Genomic DNA, 17,033 nt, shown 5'->3' on the forward strand with positions numbered 1-17,033 from the left:
GCTGCCAAGAATGAGATAAGATAGGAGCACCCACCTCATGCAAATATGTACACAAATGTATACAGCTTCGGCAACTGGGAGTAGAAATTACTCCACATGTAATCACAAAGCTGTGGCATCATTGGAATGATTGAGATTTGGTGGGATAGACTGCACTGCATGACAGTAGTGCTGTGATAGACAGATACAAGTTCCTTGGGACGGATAGGCAGAGAAAGCAAGGAAAGAGTGTTGCCTTCTCTGTGAAGCTCTTCAATGAGTTGGATGACAGTTTAATTGATAACTTTCAGGACAGGATGAGAGAGTCCACTAAGGGTGACATCATGGTGAGAGTTTTTTACAGACCATCCATTCAGGGTGAGGGAAGGGAAGAAGCATTCTTTAAGCAATTTGGAAAGGAAGAACCATTCCTTAAACACTTTGAAGAAGTATCTGGATCACAAACCTTATTTTCCCATGGGGATCTTTACCCTTCCTTACAACCTCTGAAAGTGCAACAAAGTGGGATGCGTGTAGTCAAGACAATTGCTGAAGAGTGCTGGGAATGACTTCTTGATGCAGGGTGATACAACTAAGAGTGACAAGCAGCTGGATCTGCTGTTTACCAGCAAACAAGAATTATTTTTGAATGTAGTAAATAATGGTACTTTTGGCTGTAGTTACCATGAAACAGTGGTGTTCAAGATCCTGAGGGAAGTGAGGATGGAGACTAGCAGAATACAAATTCCATGACTGCAGATTTTAGCCTGTTCAGGAAACTGATTAGTAGGATCCCATGGGAGGCAGATGTGGAGGTCAAGGGAGCTCTAGAAAGGTGGCAGGCTTTTAAGTACAGCATCGTTCAAGTGCAAGAACAGGAAAAAAGTAAATGTATCAATAGAGTAGTTTGGCTAGCTAAGGAAATTATAGTAGAGCTCTGATGCAAAAAGAGAGTGCACAGGAGGTGGAAGTAGAAGCAGGCTACAAAGGAGGAGTTTAGAAATATTGCTTGAGCATGTAAGGAATGTTGTCGGGATGGCCAATAGTCAACTGGAAGTGAGACTTGGAAGAGAACAACAAGAGCTTCATTAGAAGGCTGACCAAGGGAAATGTGGCTTGTTGCTGAGTGAGATGGATGACAGATATGACTGAGGTGCTCAGTGCCTTACTTACCTCGTTCTTCATGAAAGTTTCTCAAGCCTCTGTCTTTAGTAAAAGGGTTCAAGGAGGACAGCTAGAAACAGTGGATAAGGATTGAGTCAAGAATGCCTTCGGACAACTTGTACCATACAAGTCCATAATACCTGATGGTGTACATCTGATGGTTGTAAAAGTCCTTGCTAGGCTGATCACTATGATCACAGGTGCCTGAAGAAAGGTGAAGATAGCACCCATCTTTAAAACAGTCCACGAAAGCTCGTCAGTTTTTTTCTGTCCCTTGGAAAATCATGTAGCAAGTCCTTTGGAGACACATTTCTGGCCACACAAAAGAGAAGGTAATTGAGAATAGTGAACATGGATTTACAAAAGACAAACCTAACTGTTTACCTTCTGTGATAAAACAACCAGATTTTTGGACAGGGTGATTGCAGTGAACATCACTTACCTTGACACTAGCAAGGTTTTCACGCTGTGTCCCACAATATTCATATATCAGAGTAGGAACTCTACATTCTGAAGGGATGGACAACCAAATAGGTAGAAAATTTACTACTTAAAGGGGCTTCAAGGGTTGTGGTTAATTGTTCGTACCTTAGTTTGATGTCTTTGACAAGTGGAGTATCTTAGGGATCTATCCTGCCTGAGACACGGATGTTGCAGATGTGCAAATACAACCAGAAAATAGCACTGGGGAAGCAGTAGCACTCAGATACAAGATATAAATAAGAACAAAGGTGTTTGATTTTTCTGTCCTTGACCAAATTTTCTTGCTTTTTGTCCTCCTCACCAAGTATAACTTTTGATTGGAGGAATCCTTTATCAACTCTGAGTGGTTGTTTTATGGAGATTCAGCCTACTTGTTATCTTCCTTTGGTAGAGGATTCCTGTCATAGATATTTCTGTAAATCCGGGCACCAAATGTCTGTATTTCTATTCCAGCTGAGGTGTGAGCTTGAGCTCCCTGTTTAGTTGTGGGTTTTTATAATCTCGTATTCTTTACTACAGCTGTAGTCCTACCTCCAGCTCTCCTAACTCCAGACTAATAGTCACTTTGTGTTAGACAAAGCATACGTTGTTACGGTAATGATCGGTGCCCTTGTGGGGTCAGTACAGCTAGAATTCTTAGATCTGTTAAAGATTTTGAGGTATCCTCTCACCTTCTAGTATTGCCTGATGAGTATTGCCTCAAAGGGAAGGCTAATTCTGAGATACAGGCCATCTCAGTCGTAACAGCTGATCTTAGATGTTTACTGAATGGTCACCATTTCAAAGAGACAGATTCCTCTTGATTTAGAAAATTCTTATATGAAATAGAAAATCTTTATAAGGAGTGGAAGAGATTCCTTTTACTCAGCTCTGAGTTTCACTGAGTCGGTTACAGCTTCTGTGGCATTTCTGAAACATTAATGGTTACCCTTCATGAAATTTATCTTGCCAATGTGCTCATGTTGTAGTCCAATAGTCAGTCTTTGCATGCTATAATTTCAAACTTTTTTCTAGCAAATTCTTCATCATTACCCTTTTGCAAGAAATGAGACCTCTGTGTGAGATATTACCTTCTAAAGTTTATAGAAATTTACTTTCAAAGTATTTATAGCAGTACTGTGTCTTGTGGAACTTAAAACCTCTTCAAGTCAGACTAATTTATGAATCCTATGACAGATACCAAGCACAACTATAGGTTTAATTTCTTATGAATACCATTAAGAGGAATAATTGTCAAAACAACTCTTTGGTGAAAATATGACATATTTTGAGGTTGCTTTTTGGAAAAAATAATCTATGGGCATCTGATAAAAGTAAGTCAGAGAAGCATCTGTTTCTCTGGACATATGAGTTGGCAGAACTTCAGGAATGAGTAGAGGAAGGAAGACCTTAGCTAAATTATAACAAATGTTCATTTTGTAATCTATTTTGAAAATTGCTGTTTGAGAATGATCTGCTTTTTTTAGTTTATTTCAAATGACAAAGATTGGGTAAAGTAAGCTCAATTGTTCTGTCTAGCGGCGTAACACTTATCAGCCCTCTTTCTCTCTATGTGAAATTATTACTAGGAAAAACTGACTGTGGGATAGCAAAGTCAGTTTAGGATAGTTAGCTAGTGAGATAAGAGTTTTCATCCTTCAGTTCTGATAGGTGTAGAAATAGCACCCCAATCCACATCTATATGTGTTGCAAGAATTTTATGGTTTTTACATGTTTCCAAGAGAGTTTGTGTATAGTCTTATCTCTAAATCCAAAACTCTAAAAATTTCTCCCAGGCTCTGACTATTTATCTGAGTGACTTCATGGAATGTGGAACTCTACAGTCCAGCCTTTTTAAACTCCAGTATCTGTAAAACAGAGGCTTCTGATTGATTACACATACTTTTTCACAACTTCCTTTAACCTCCAAGCACTCCAGTATTCTAAAGTAACTTTGCTGAGGAGAGAAATCAGGAAAACTAGTTCCCTGGATTTAAAATAACTTCTTTTCTATTCCCAAACAATATTTACCAATAACTCTTGTTTATGAATCGGCGTGTCCTCAGACATACTCTTCCCCCAGTCTGCTGTGGCTCAGAAGTCTGAGATTCTTCCATTTTTTAGTAAAGCAGAGCCTGCCATTTACTCTTACTCCTATAGATACTTAAGCCCTGTCATGCTTATTGTAAAGTACCAGCATACTTTAATTCTAGTTTTTACTTCCATTTTCCATATGTTCAGCTGGAAACTCCACAAGTATCTGTACTGAAGGATCATTTCTCTGTAGAAGGATTTGAGTCACAAGTGATTTCAGACTGCTTTGTTGATGGATTCTGTACTGAAAGTGCTTTGATTCAGCCTAAAAACAAGTTAAACCTGTTTCCTAGTAAAGGGAGCTTTAACTGTGGTTTGTAAATTTGGGGGCATTAATAGAAATCAAGCTTGTCTGGGTGAAGAGAAACCTTAAGTTACCAAGTCAGTGTTTAATCTCCATCTTATGCAGTAAGAATTAACACACAAAGAGGATAAGATTTTTGCTGATCATCAGTTCCTGGTTGAGACCAGCTTATCTTGGGAAGAGCACAGCTGCACACTTTACTGAAGAAATGGTCACACAGGATAAAGGTCAATGTCTTTTTTCTTTTGGTAAAATTTCTGAATTACTGGAAATGAGTATTAAAAAGTACAGCAAGCCTGAGGTGAAAATTTTCATGCAACTCCGTAGCCCTTCGGAAGCACTTCTTGGGTAGGGAATTATAAGTATGACCAGAAGGCCTGACTCATCACTGTCTCAGCATTAATCTAGTTACTAGGTCTTTTGAGGGTTAGTGTTTAGGGCTTGCTAAGACAAGGGTGAATGAGAACAGTGGGTATAACTCGGTGACAGTAATAAGGAGATATCACTAAAGAAAATGTTTTATTTCCAAAGGAGAGTGAAAATTATACAGCTCTCAAATTCCAGATCGTCCCTCTGTATAGCAAGTAGCAAGTATATAGGCATTCTGTGCCTCAAGCTCCTTCTTAGTGGAATTGGTCACTCCAGTACAGGTTTAGTAAAGATACAGAGGATAGACTTACCCAAAAGGGAGTGCTCTGTAAAAAACTGTAGATGGGAAACAGTTGGGCAGATGACAGAAATATCAATCAGGATATAATGGGTGGGTTTCAAACCTGCATTAGTATAAATATTATACAGTGTAAGGTTTTACATAAATATTTTATAATGTAAGAGTACATGGAGTTCACCTTCATGAAAATATATGCTAAAGTCTGCTGATTCATCTTTTGGAAATGTCTGAGGAGGTACAAGACCAATCTATCACTGAAATTTTGTGCAAAATCATAGAATATAGGACTAAGAAAAAGGGAAATACAGTTCTAGAATTTTATCAGAAGGGATATTTCCATTGAAATAAGGCAGCATTAATGTTACTATGTAAATAGCGACTAGAACCTATCTAGAATACTGCTGACAGCTTTGGCTATGCATTTGCAGAAAAGGTAAAATCAGCCTATATTAGTAAAAACCCTCTTACCAACTGTTTTGCTGATTTACTTGGCCTAATAAAATAGGGGTAGAAGGAATATTGGAAGGTCAGCAGAAGGAGAACTGTGTAAACCTAAGGGCAATGTTTGCATAAAAGGGAACAGTAAAGGCTGCTCAAGAATACATTTGGATTGGAAAGTAAAAGGGTTTTAATGTTCTGAGACCCTTCCAAAACTGTGTTGGAGTCAAGAAACTCAATCACATTTTCATACACTGAACACACAGTTCATGAGCTAGATTTCATGAAAATGGCTTTAACAAGCTAAAGACAGTTTATTAAATAGTTTCTATGATGTAGCTTTGTGTTGCAATGAAGGAGCGAATTTGCTGACCTAGAGGTCCTTGTTCCTTTCTCTTAATTGTAGTGTGTGAAGCGAAATTTTTATTTTTATTTAATGTATTGGCAGTCTTTGATACTACTGAGTGTAAGATTTCTCCTGGTTGAGATTCTTTCTGAATAATTTCTTTTTTTTTCCTGTGAGAATCCAAAAATAGTTGTAAGCCCTTATTCTCATGCAAGAAAAGTCAGAGGTTTCTTTTTTTTTTTTAATTTTAATCTTATGCCATGCATGTGATTGAGTTAATGAGGATTTAGATAAAATGGTTAGTATTCAAAGGATGGTGACATTAACATGCATGTTCACCACTTGTTAGGACAGTACGCTGAGTAGTGCTGTGTCCATATGAATTTGAGATTCAGAGTTAGCTGGCTATGATTTAATCCAGATATAACAGTAATAACACTTTTGCCATCTTTTTCTTAGTAGAAGTGTAGTTTGAAAATACATCGTAACTTTCAGTTAGAAGTAAAAATCAGTATCAAAAATTATTTGTAAGTAGGGGCTTTAAAATTCAAAAAGTAACAATTATCCTTGAACAAGTACAGCAAGCACAGAAGCAAGTAGCTTCGCAAAAATGTCTGTAAGACATTGCTTCCCTGACCTTGTAGTAGCTGCTTCTCAATGATAAGATGACACATTTAACTGCTTTAACTTATTATGCTTCTGTTTTCAGCCCTACGTTCTTGCTCTTACAAAACAAAACATGCAGGCCAAGATATTTTGAGGCATTTTGGAGGTGTGCAAGATTTCTGAATGATGGCCTGGATTTTAAACCTTCCCTTTTTTTTCAAAAGTCTGTCTGACAAGGGATTTTAAGACTAATGTGATTATTAATGGTCTTCTAGATACAAAAGCATAGTTTATCTAGTCTTTGGAGTTCTGCGTTAGGTGCATACAAGCACCTAAAGTAAATGAATCACAATATGTCCCTTACTAGCACATATTGATACAATATTATCTAGTGATTATATAGTGTTGACAGGCTGTGGCCTTACTTTGGTCATAATCCCAATTTGTTAACAACCATACAAACAATTTTTCATCTTTTTCTTGAAGAAATTGCAATCAGTGATAGAGATATGAGAATGCATGAAACGACTGGCAAGACACAATTGAAATAATACTGAGATACCCATAGATAAGACTTTTGACAATAAACAAAAAGGGTGATAGCAGAGTTTTCAATGAAACCAAGTAGCTTGGACTGGCCTTTGTTCGCCCTGCTTAAGGTTAGCACCTGTTAGAGCAGAGTGTCTTCATTCATCCTACATAGCACTTAATCCAGTTCTTCCCTGAAGCCTGTGCAGTTCCTGCTTCACCATAAGATATCGTTATTATTTTATCTGTTTAGTTCAGATTGTTTGGATTAACATGAGGTTTACTATCCTGAATGATGTGTTCCATGTGTGCTGGGGTATGGCATGAAAACATCTGCAGAACTTTCTTGGGTAGCATTGGTCTGAGTTTAAATTGATTAGGTTTCTTCACTGTGTCTCCCGTCAACTGTTCTTTGGATGATGACTCTATATTTTCTGGATTGGAGTGAGCCAAAAAATTGAATGGAAGCTCAGCTAATGATTTCAGTGCTGTAGGCAATCAGGACCCAGTACTCAGGCATGTTCCTTGATCACCTCTTATTTGTCATCTCCTTGACTTTGGACCATGAAGACCTGTGGCATTTCAAGGTTACCTGAGTATGGCTTAGTTTGGCTAATGTACTGTCCAAAAACTGCAGCAACTCCAAAGTTGTTCTCAAACGCATCAGTTCTCTCAATCTCTGCAGCAGAAAGGACCGTTGGAGGGGTGGGAGGTCAAGCTGAGGTCACCAGCAATTTTAGCCAGCTGGTTTGAACCTACTGCTGCATGTCTATAAAAGTTTTCTGTAAAGCAGCCAGAGACTTCTCCCTGTGTATTCCCTGGCAAGAAGTTTATTTATAAGTTGTGCAAATTAGCATTCTTTGGACATCCATTTGAAGTCCCCTGTAGGTGCATAAAAGGGCACAGAGAATGTGAACACTTCTTACTACAGATAAATACAATTACGATGAATATGATATTTATTTATCATTGCTCGTGAACAGAGGCAGCTTAGATTTTTATGTGTTTGTTTGTTTTGTGGGTTTTGTTGTTGGTTTTGGTTGGGTTGTTTTGGGCTTGTTTGTTTGATTTTGAGGTATAAAAACCATGCTCAGATGTCCCAGATAATAAACCCAGTGGATTGAAGTTAGTCTTCATCTTTTCTCATCAGGTTCATGGTAGTAGGGAAACCTATAGCCATTCACCTAAAACTATTTAGAATTAGAATTCTTGTCTGGACCACAGCTGGACCATTTGCACTGTGCTCCATTTATTCCATAGGTTATTCATTCAGGAAGGAATGTGCAGCTAGTAGACACTTGAAATCTATGTGTTTTCAGTTTTGAAAGCCTAGCTAGTTGCTTCCAGATCATTAATGTCATGTGGGAAAGTTCAGGAAGACCTGTGATGCAAAATGTGATTAAAGATGTTAAATACTCAGTTCTTCATTTTAGAGAAGCTTGTTTATGTCATGAATCACGGAATGGTTGATGCTGGAAGGGACCTCTGGATATCATCTAGTCCAACCCCCTGCTAAAGCAAGTTCACCTAGAACAGGCTACACAGAATTGTGTCCAGGCACCTTTTGAATATCTCCAGGGAAGGAGACTCCACAACCCCTCTAGGCACTCCGTTGCAGTGCTCTCTTACCCCAAAGTAAAGAAGTTTTTCCTCATATTCAGCTGTAACTTCCTGTGTTTGTTCATGTCCATTGCCCCTTACCTTGTTGCTGGGCACCACGGAAGAGTCTGGCCATATCCTCTCGACACCCACTAATGTTCACTCCTAATCCATATCTGAGGGCGCTTCTACACTTACCTCTTCACAGTAAAAATCTGGACTCTTAACAGTAATAAAACACTGAAGCATATTTTCGAGGGGTAGATTAAAAAAGCTAAATTTTGAAGACTACAAAGTCAGCAACTTTAGTCTTTAGCTTATAGTTTGCAAAATACTTTTTGCTTTCGAAAATAGCAGATGGTTAGATAAAAGCATGAATGCCCAATGTGAAACCTTGATCCAAGCTTGTTTGTCTTTAAAGAGAGGCCGCTAAACTTATGTCTTCCCTTGCCACACACACATATTAAATATTAGTTCAGGGTGATTTCCTTCCTTCACAGATGGTAGAGCACACCAAAGAAGGCAAGAATAGAGTTCAGATCTTTCCATCTTACAGGTGTAAGGTCTAGTAATCATGGCTTTCATTTCTAATAATTATAATTTTCATTTGTGGTGCGTCCAACAGCAACACCAACCTTAGGGTAGAATTTGCTAGAAATCTCACATTCTTAATATAAGAATCTCTGAAATTCAGTGTGTTTCCCTGATGCTGCAAGAAGGAAAATCCCAGACCATGATCCAATTTGATACAAAAAGAAACAGTTCTTCCTGACCCTAAACAGACCTGTTGGATCGTTTAATCCTGAAAAATATTTCCTCCCTGCTGATAAGAAGACCAGAGTAATTTTTAATAGAACAGCCAACTCTAGATATGGACTATCGGGACAAGGAAACAGTTGCTTCCATTATTGCTGCCCAATAAGATGTTAGCATTTTTAACAACATAGTGTTGTTTATGCTGTAATTTTATTATGCATTTCATGGTATTTTGTGGCTTTTACAAAAGTCTTCATTTAAGGTGTCTGACTGACATCCTCAGTCTCAGTCCAGTTTTAATCTATTTTTACCTTCTTTTAAAGTAAGATTTGTCTAGTTCTGATACCTTGAAAACTTGTAGATATGGTGCACCTTTCACTCTAGTGTTTGAAAAACATATGAGAACTACTAATATTATTTTGCAATTTTAATAGCACTTTAAATCTTCAGTAATCTCATGATTTTTTAAGACTGAAATTGGAATACCTTTATTTAACAATATGATGTTACAAATAAAAGTTTAAACAGTTGTCTAGATTTTTTTAAATGATGGTATGGTACTCATATTCATATTGAGACTGTTGTTAAAAACATACTCAAAATATAATACTTCCATAAAGAACTTTTCCCTTCAATAATAAAAACGTTTTTCAATTTAATGTCATTTCTTTGTGCTTTCACCAATGCAGAAAAATTTGGATCACATTAATTTTTTATGTCAACTAATTTGGCAATTCAATTACAATAGTTTCATTTATTTTAATTTTTTTTCCATTTTAAGTAAATCCGATGAAATAGTTTATTTGAAGTACATCAAAAGGTTGATTTTGATTTTTCTTATTTTAGATTATTATGTCACGCAATGAAAGACCATATAGTGCGTGTCGCAAATGAAGCAGAATTTATTTTGAACCGACAAAGAGCTGAAGATGTCCACAAGCATGCTGAGTTTGAGGTAAGCCTGAGAGCTGGTGCATTTCTGATTCTCTGTTTTCACTCACTTGTCACCTAGACTGTAACCCCATACAATAAGAATTTTTTTTTTCATCCAAGGAAGAAATTTACATTGAAAGAATTTCAAAACTAGTTTTTAAAAGCTTTAGTAAATGTCAAACACAAGGAATGAGTTTAATTTCTCATCTTGTCACTGAAATTCATAAAAGTATTTACAGCTTGAAGAAAAGCCTTAATCAGAATGTCTAATCTGCTATGGCGGACCCTTAGGTTCACATAGAACTTTTCTGATTTATTGAAAATAGTAATGCAAATCACATTAGTAATTTTTTTTTGTTGAGTTTTATCAACAGAATATATGAGTTGAGTAAGTAAAGCAATTAATACACTTACAATACTTCATCAAAAATAAGAAATAGAAATGTTTTATCAAACGAACAGTATTTAAAGGTCATTTTGTTAGAAAGTCTCAAATTTTGGAGCACTCTAGAACATTCACCTGCTATAATTTATATATTGAAATACGATATTGCATATCTTTCTTGATAGTTAGGAATCATTGAACATTGACATTAAGACTGTTTAAAATGTCTATTCAGTATTGAAAGAAGTAACAGAGCAACTGACTCCAATAACTCTTTAATGTCTATAATTCTTATTCTGAAAAGGAATTAGCATTCAATTGTTTTTTTCATCAATGAATGTTGCAGTATACAATTTAAATTACATGGTTTGAAAGTGATCCAAATGTAAAGAAAAACTGTTTTAAAACTCGTTCAGTTTAGCAGATTTTCAATTATTTATACAAAATTAATTTTGTTCCTATAAGAAAAAATCATGCAGCAGTAATGGAGCAAAGTTAAAACTTCATTTTTGAAATGACTTTATCAAATATGGGTTTGCATTTTTATGGTGTTTTATACATTTCAGTATCACTGGGTTTTATCATTTCCAAACCTGCCTTGTGTTGGCATACATTTGTGTAGATGTAAGTATAAATGTGCAAGCATACATTTCCACGTTTTAATGCTCAAATGACCTAACATTAAGATAGACTGACATAGTATTTATGATAATAAATAGCTGTATCAATTTATTCATCTGTCAGAAAATGTCAACAAGCAGCTGGTGGCTAGAAATAGGATCCAGTAATCTTAGTTTTGATGAGGTTTTTATCTTCTTGAAACAGCTCTCTTAAATGTGCACTTTGATGTACTAGTTCTTGTGCTCCTTGACCTATCTGAAAAGTGTGAGACATAGAGATATCTGTTGTCATTTTGAATACACATAACCTTTACTTCATTTTGTCAGAGCAGACAGCAGACACTTGTCGTATGGGATTGCAACAACTTTATTACCAAGTTTATACTGGATATTTTGAACATAGGTAAAATCACATTTACAATTAAGTGTATGTCAGAGTGAAGTTTCATATTGCCTCAACAATAAATAACATTTGATATTTATCAGAGCATCATGCAGTAACCTAAGATGACAATGGAAGATTGAGTTATCTGCTCTTTGAAGAATACATTGAGGTATAAAATCTGTCAGAACTCTAGACAGAATGAGAATATTCAATTAACTTCCAGCTTCTGTTAGCAAATAGGATTTAGAATATTAACTAAATTCCCTAAAGGAATAGACTTAAGTCAGTCTTATTGTCTGGTGAAGAAACCAACATTTTTCATATATGAAAATTTTCATTACATTTGTCACCTGAAAAGCCTCAGATAAACATTTTAGATGAGTAGGATAAAAACTGCAAGTCATAAAAGAAAATTATGAAATGTAGACTGTGTTAAATGCGAAATTCCCAGGTACTTAAATAAGGTGATGGTTAGAATGTTTTATAGATTGTCTTTAATAATGGTGTGAATACAACTGAACATTTTACTATTCATCTACTTGAAAGCAGTAGGGACAAAGAAATTTCTGGTAGTTTTCTGTTAAGTAATTGTAAATCTGTCCTTTTTTTTTAATAAGCTGTATTGATATATATTCTGGGGTTTAGTACATGTTAATAATTGCTCTCAGCTAGAGATGTGGGGGGATATTTTATTTTATTTTTATCCTTTAAACTTTAATTGAATCATTATGGGTGAAATTATTTGGTCCAAACTGCACCAAGTTACTATGTCTCCTGTGTAGTGGGGAGGCCCTGAACCAGCATCTAAAGTTTATCCTTGTAGTCAGAGCCAGGGAAACTCATCCCAGAGTGGTTGCTTCACAGTTAACTATTGTTTTGTTGACCTTTGTAATTGTTCAGGAAAAAAATGAAAATTTAATTTTACTGTCCAATGAGCTGGTGAAATATTAACCTCATTACTAAAGCAGATCATTGTACTAATTGGTGGTTCACTGTACAAGAAGATAAATTGAAAAATGAATTAACCCTTTATGAATTTGTGTAACCATTGTTCTTTTCCAGATAGATTACTTGAAATAATGTCTGTAAACACAATGGAAAGACCACTGTTAAAATCTTACTGAATGCTAATGTGATCTGTACTAAAAAGGTGGCGTGCAGAAATATGAAGAATAAAATACAATTTAGTATGAGGTTAATTTTAATTGCTCTTTTGAATCCTAGAAAATTGGATTCTATTTAGTACTGTGTTACAGCATTGAGTGTTGGTTAAACGTACGCAATAATTGAGTGCAATAATGTCCCTTAAAAGGTATTTTTTAAATTAGGTGTTTTGTGAATAATCTAGCCTTTTAAATTTATACCTAGAAAATCACAGTGGATTTTTTTTTAATTACTCTGGCTGCATTCCCTTCCTTTGGACATTTTTAAAGAATTTTACTAGGAGGAGAAATTGAGTTTGAACTTAACATGATTTTGACAAAATAAATGGAAAAAGATTGTGTTTATTATACATAAAGAAAGGATTTATAAAAAAAATACACTATAGAATGTTTACTGTTTAGAAACAAATTTGCATGAAGTCCAATAACCACAGCATTTATTCTAGAGGTAGTTTTCTCTTAAAGGAAACATGATGAAAATATTAGATTTTTTTCAGTTTAAAAGATGAGCAATTTTTTATCCATTATGGTTTTTAAAAGTGGTAATATGTTATGAAATTTTTTCACGTTGCGGTATGAAATAGAAAATGTACTCCTTAGTTTTGTAGTTAAAGGAGTTCCTATTTAGCACCCTTAGTAATAAAATAATCAAATGGCTTTTTCATTTTAGATCTTAATGTAATTTAAAAATCAAAACCAGTGTATGTAATTTTTTCTTGTATATTTTGCTATGTATGTTATACCTGTATTTATACCTGAGAACACATGAAACATTTCCCACGAGAGGCTAACTTTTAATGCATATCCATGGTCACACATATACACACAGAGACATATGGCTAAATGTGGGTTTTTGCAATTCTGTTGTCTTTGCCCTTGGTATTTCAATTTTTACATGTTCTAAGTGAATGCCTTTTCATGGATAGTATATACTAGGAGAACCATTTCAATGGAATGGTGTGACCTTCTCCTCTGAGAAGTATTTTAATGGATTCTTTTAGTATTTAAAGAGTTTTAGTAAATAATAATTTTAAGGCAATTCTAAATATCCTGTCTTTTATAAAGTGGATGTGCTTTCATTCCTAGTCGCAGTGTGCTCAGTATGCTGCTGACAGAAGAGAGGAGGAGAAGATGTGTGATCACCTCATCAGTGCTGCTAAGCATCGAGATCATGTTACAGCCAATCAGCTGAAACAGAAGATACTCAACATACTAACAAATAAACATGGTGCCTGGGGAGCCGTTTCTCACAGGTAACTTGCAAATGTAAAATGTGTGCGGCTTTAATCGTTGCTTTCAAAATTTAAGAGAAGCAGGCATTGTATAACTGAAATATGAATGTATTAGGAACTTTAATGTACTTAAATGTAGCATGTGCAAAGCTCAACATAACTAAAGTGCAGCTCAATTCTGCAGGTATTCCTGTTTAAAAGTTAATTTAAAAAATATGTAAAATATATAATTTCTTCCATATGTAACTGGAGTAGTGTTTGAGGTTTTAATCAGAACTGTATTGAGTACTGTTTTTAAAAGTGCATTCTATTCGAAGGTGAAATTAAACGTTTTCATATATCATGCAAAAAATCAGAGCCTTGCTCTTCTGAATCACAAAAATAGCCAGTGGCTAAGGTGCTGACCTTCATGTGGAAGACTTGAGCTGAAATTGCTCTTTTCCTTCATTCAGAGCCAGGTCTTGAACCTGGGTCTGTCATGTGAGTGCCCTGTCTGCAAGAGTAGAGACTGCCAAGTCTCTCTCTTGTTTGTCCATTCTATCCACAAATATTTGATTATTTATTCAGAGTGAAACAAACAAAAGAAATCAAGGTAGTCCTGCTCCCAGATACCCAAAATTTTACAGCTTGATTGTCTACTTAAATCCTATTTAAGTCTGCTCTGAGTCAGGCAGAGCAGAACAGAAAGTTCACTCATTCCTGAAAAACCTTTTCAGTAATAATCTAGTTGAAATGGATAGACTTATGCAAAAACTTTTTTCTAGATAAATATTCTTAAAAAATATATTTTTGTTTAGATTGACTACATATCTAAGGTTTAAGCCTATTAGAAAAGTTGCCAAGTAGTTTATTTGACGTCAGAAATAAAGTTTAATAAATACCACATATATTCTTCATTCTTTTTGTAATTCTGTCTAGTTGGTTCTTGCAGTTATACAGTGTTTAAAAAAACCTGAAATTTTTCATATTCATTATCTAAAGAAATCACTCTTTCCTGGATGATGATGGAGATGTATTTATTTTTTAAGGTGGGAAAAAAAAGTGTGAAAATTCAATCTTACAGAAACTCTGCAGTCTAACACCAGAAACATTCTGGTGGAAATTACAAAAATGACGAGTAGGAAATTGTGATATGGTTAATTCAAAACAGTCTTAGTCCATAAGGGATGCTTATGTTATCTCTAGTTGAGGCTTAAAGCTATGTGTCTGGAGAGTTGAGCATGATGAAAATAAATGCAATTTTCAATCCTTTTAATGTCTTTGAATAATGAATAACAATTTTTTAATAATGTTGTTGCTCAAGTTTGTGAATGGCTGCAGCCACTTTGCAGGCTTAAATCAGTTCCTGGTCACTAACTTTTCCATGAAACTATCTCTTCCTAGGGCTAGGTAACTTTTATCTCAAGGATTGTTTATGGCATCCTTAAAGGGCAACAGTCCATTGCTGCAGCTTTTTTTTCTCCTAAGTCCATGATAGTTTTTGATGGGCCATAACACAGCTTGACACCTTTGAGAAACCTATCAAATTTCATACACCAGACAAAAGAAACTTATTTTATCCCTGTCATGCCACTTCACCGATGTGTCTGCTTCTCAGTTACTGGCAGGGCTGCTTTCCCGTTTTGGTGCTTGCTGTGTTAGGTGAAGCTGTTGGCTTCATTATGTTTTAGCTGCAGGTGGCTGCTTAACCTGGAGAATGGGGCTCATGGTGACAACACAAGGTCTCCAAGTGGGGTTCCCTCTTCGAAGGAGCCAAGCGGGAAGCAAATGGCCTTGCACTGGAGGTTTTGCCATGTGTGCCATGGCAGCTTCGTGATCCAGCACACAAGTGCACCTTCTGTCATGAGACCTAGTGGATTGTGAATGGGAAGGACTAGGATGACAACAGGGAAAGGGAGATGCCCAGTGGGAGAGCTTCTCCGCCTTGTTAGGGACTGAGGTCGTTCATTCTTAGCAGGCAGATCTGAAAGGCATCAAGGGCAGAAAATGGAGAGAGGTCTCATTAAACTCCTCAGGCACAGAAGGCATAAACTGTTTTTAGTTATGTAGCTCCTCCAATACTCTAATATGATGAAAATCGAGATGGGTTCCAAAATCATACACACCTCTGGTCTTGGCTGGCAGGAGACAAAACAGGACTCAAGTCTCTGGTTTTAGTTCCTGACAAACATTTGCAGCATTAGCAGATTCTTTATTGACTGTACCCCAGGAGATACAGCCTGACTGGAATACAGAGTTACTTTAAAACAAACGAAAAAAACGGGGTTATCATTCCAGACCTCTAGACCTCTGTAGTGATTCCATCATTTCTGTCAGGGAAAGTGTTCTCAGTTCTGAAAGTGCACTGATGGTCTCCTGTTCACCTTAGGAGCTGAAGACCCTTCATTGAAATGGTGAATTAAGGAGATTGTCCTCAGGCCCAGAAGGGGCAGGGGAAGAAACAGGCAGCCACTTCTGCACAATAAATACTTGGGTAATAGCAATGCCTTTGACATCCAAAATGGATAAGATAATGGTAAGAAAATATTTGGGCGAACACGAGTGTAATTCTTCAAAGCTTCAGTTCTCTATTGCATACACAGCTGCAGCTACTGAATTACTGATAATTGTACCATATGGTACTCATACATAGAATCATAAAATCATTTAGGTTGAAACGGATCTCTGAGATCATCAAGTCCAACCATTAACCTAACACTGTCAAGTTCCTCACTAAATAATTTCCCTAAGTGCCACATCTACAGTCTTTTAAATATGTGCGGGAATGATGGCCCAACCACTTCCCTGGGCAGCGTGGTCCAATGTTTCACAACCCTTTTGGTGAAGAAATTTTTTCCAAATATCTGATCTAAACCTCCACTGGCACAACTTGACACCGTTTCCCCTTGTCCTATATGTTTTTGTTTATCTCTTCTCAAGATAAACAATTTTTAACTTCTTTAACATTGATGCTCATGTTGCAAAATGTTATGGTCTTATTTTGTCAAATATGACCCAGCTGTAGAGAACCTTTTTTCCTATGTTTGCAGTTCAAGGCAATGAGCTTGTAAGCCTCCCCAGCTTTTGTATCTGTGTGTTTTGTCTTTGCAGAAAGCAGCAACCAGCATTTACTATTTAATCTGTAGATGCCACAAAGTTTACTCTTTGTTCATTAAGAAACAAAGAGACTATTAAGAAACACAGAAGGCTAGTACTGAGAGGAAAAACAAGATGTTTGATGAGTGAAATATTATAGTATTTTTAAATTATGAAATTTAAATATATTATCATAAACTGTTCTCAAAATCTTTGAAGAAAGAAGAATGAAATTGAATGGTATGAGTCAACAAAATATCATATGAAACCTTCAATTCCAAGTTCCATTACAGT

At 36.0% G+C, this 17,033-nt stretch overlaps 1 protein-coding gene across 5 annotated transcripts in view; it reads left to right on the forward strand.

Annotated features, from left to right (window-relative positions):
- NBEA (neurobeachin) overlaps positions 1-17,033 on the forward strand; it is a 485,382-nt gene that overhangs the window by 247,649 nt on the left and 220,700 nt on the right. For all 5 annotated transcript variants that reach the window (XM_017818603.1, XM_017818604.1, XM_017818605.1 and 2 more), the window contains 2 exons: positions 9,793-9,901; positions 13,519-13,685. In XM_017818603.1, the coding sequence (XP_017674092.1) occupies positions 9,793-9,901; positions 13,519-13,685 (276 nt within the window). The remainder of the gene's footprint in view (positions 1-9,792; positions 9,902-13,518; positions 13,686-17,033) is intronic.

The sequence above is a fragment of the Lepidothrix coronata genome, unplaced genomic scaffold, assembly GCF_001604755.1.
Source record: "Lepidothrix coronata isolate B3197 unplaced genomic scaffold, Lepidothrix_coronata-1.0 Scaffold69, whole genome shotgun sequence".
Taxonomy (NCBI): domain Eukaryota; kingdom Metazoa; phylum Chordata; class Aves; order Passeriformes; family Pipridae; genus Lepidothrix; species Lepidothrix coronata.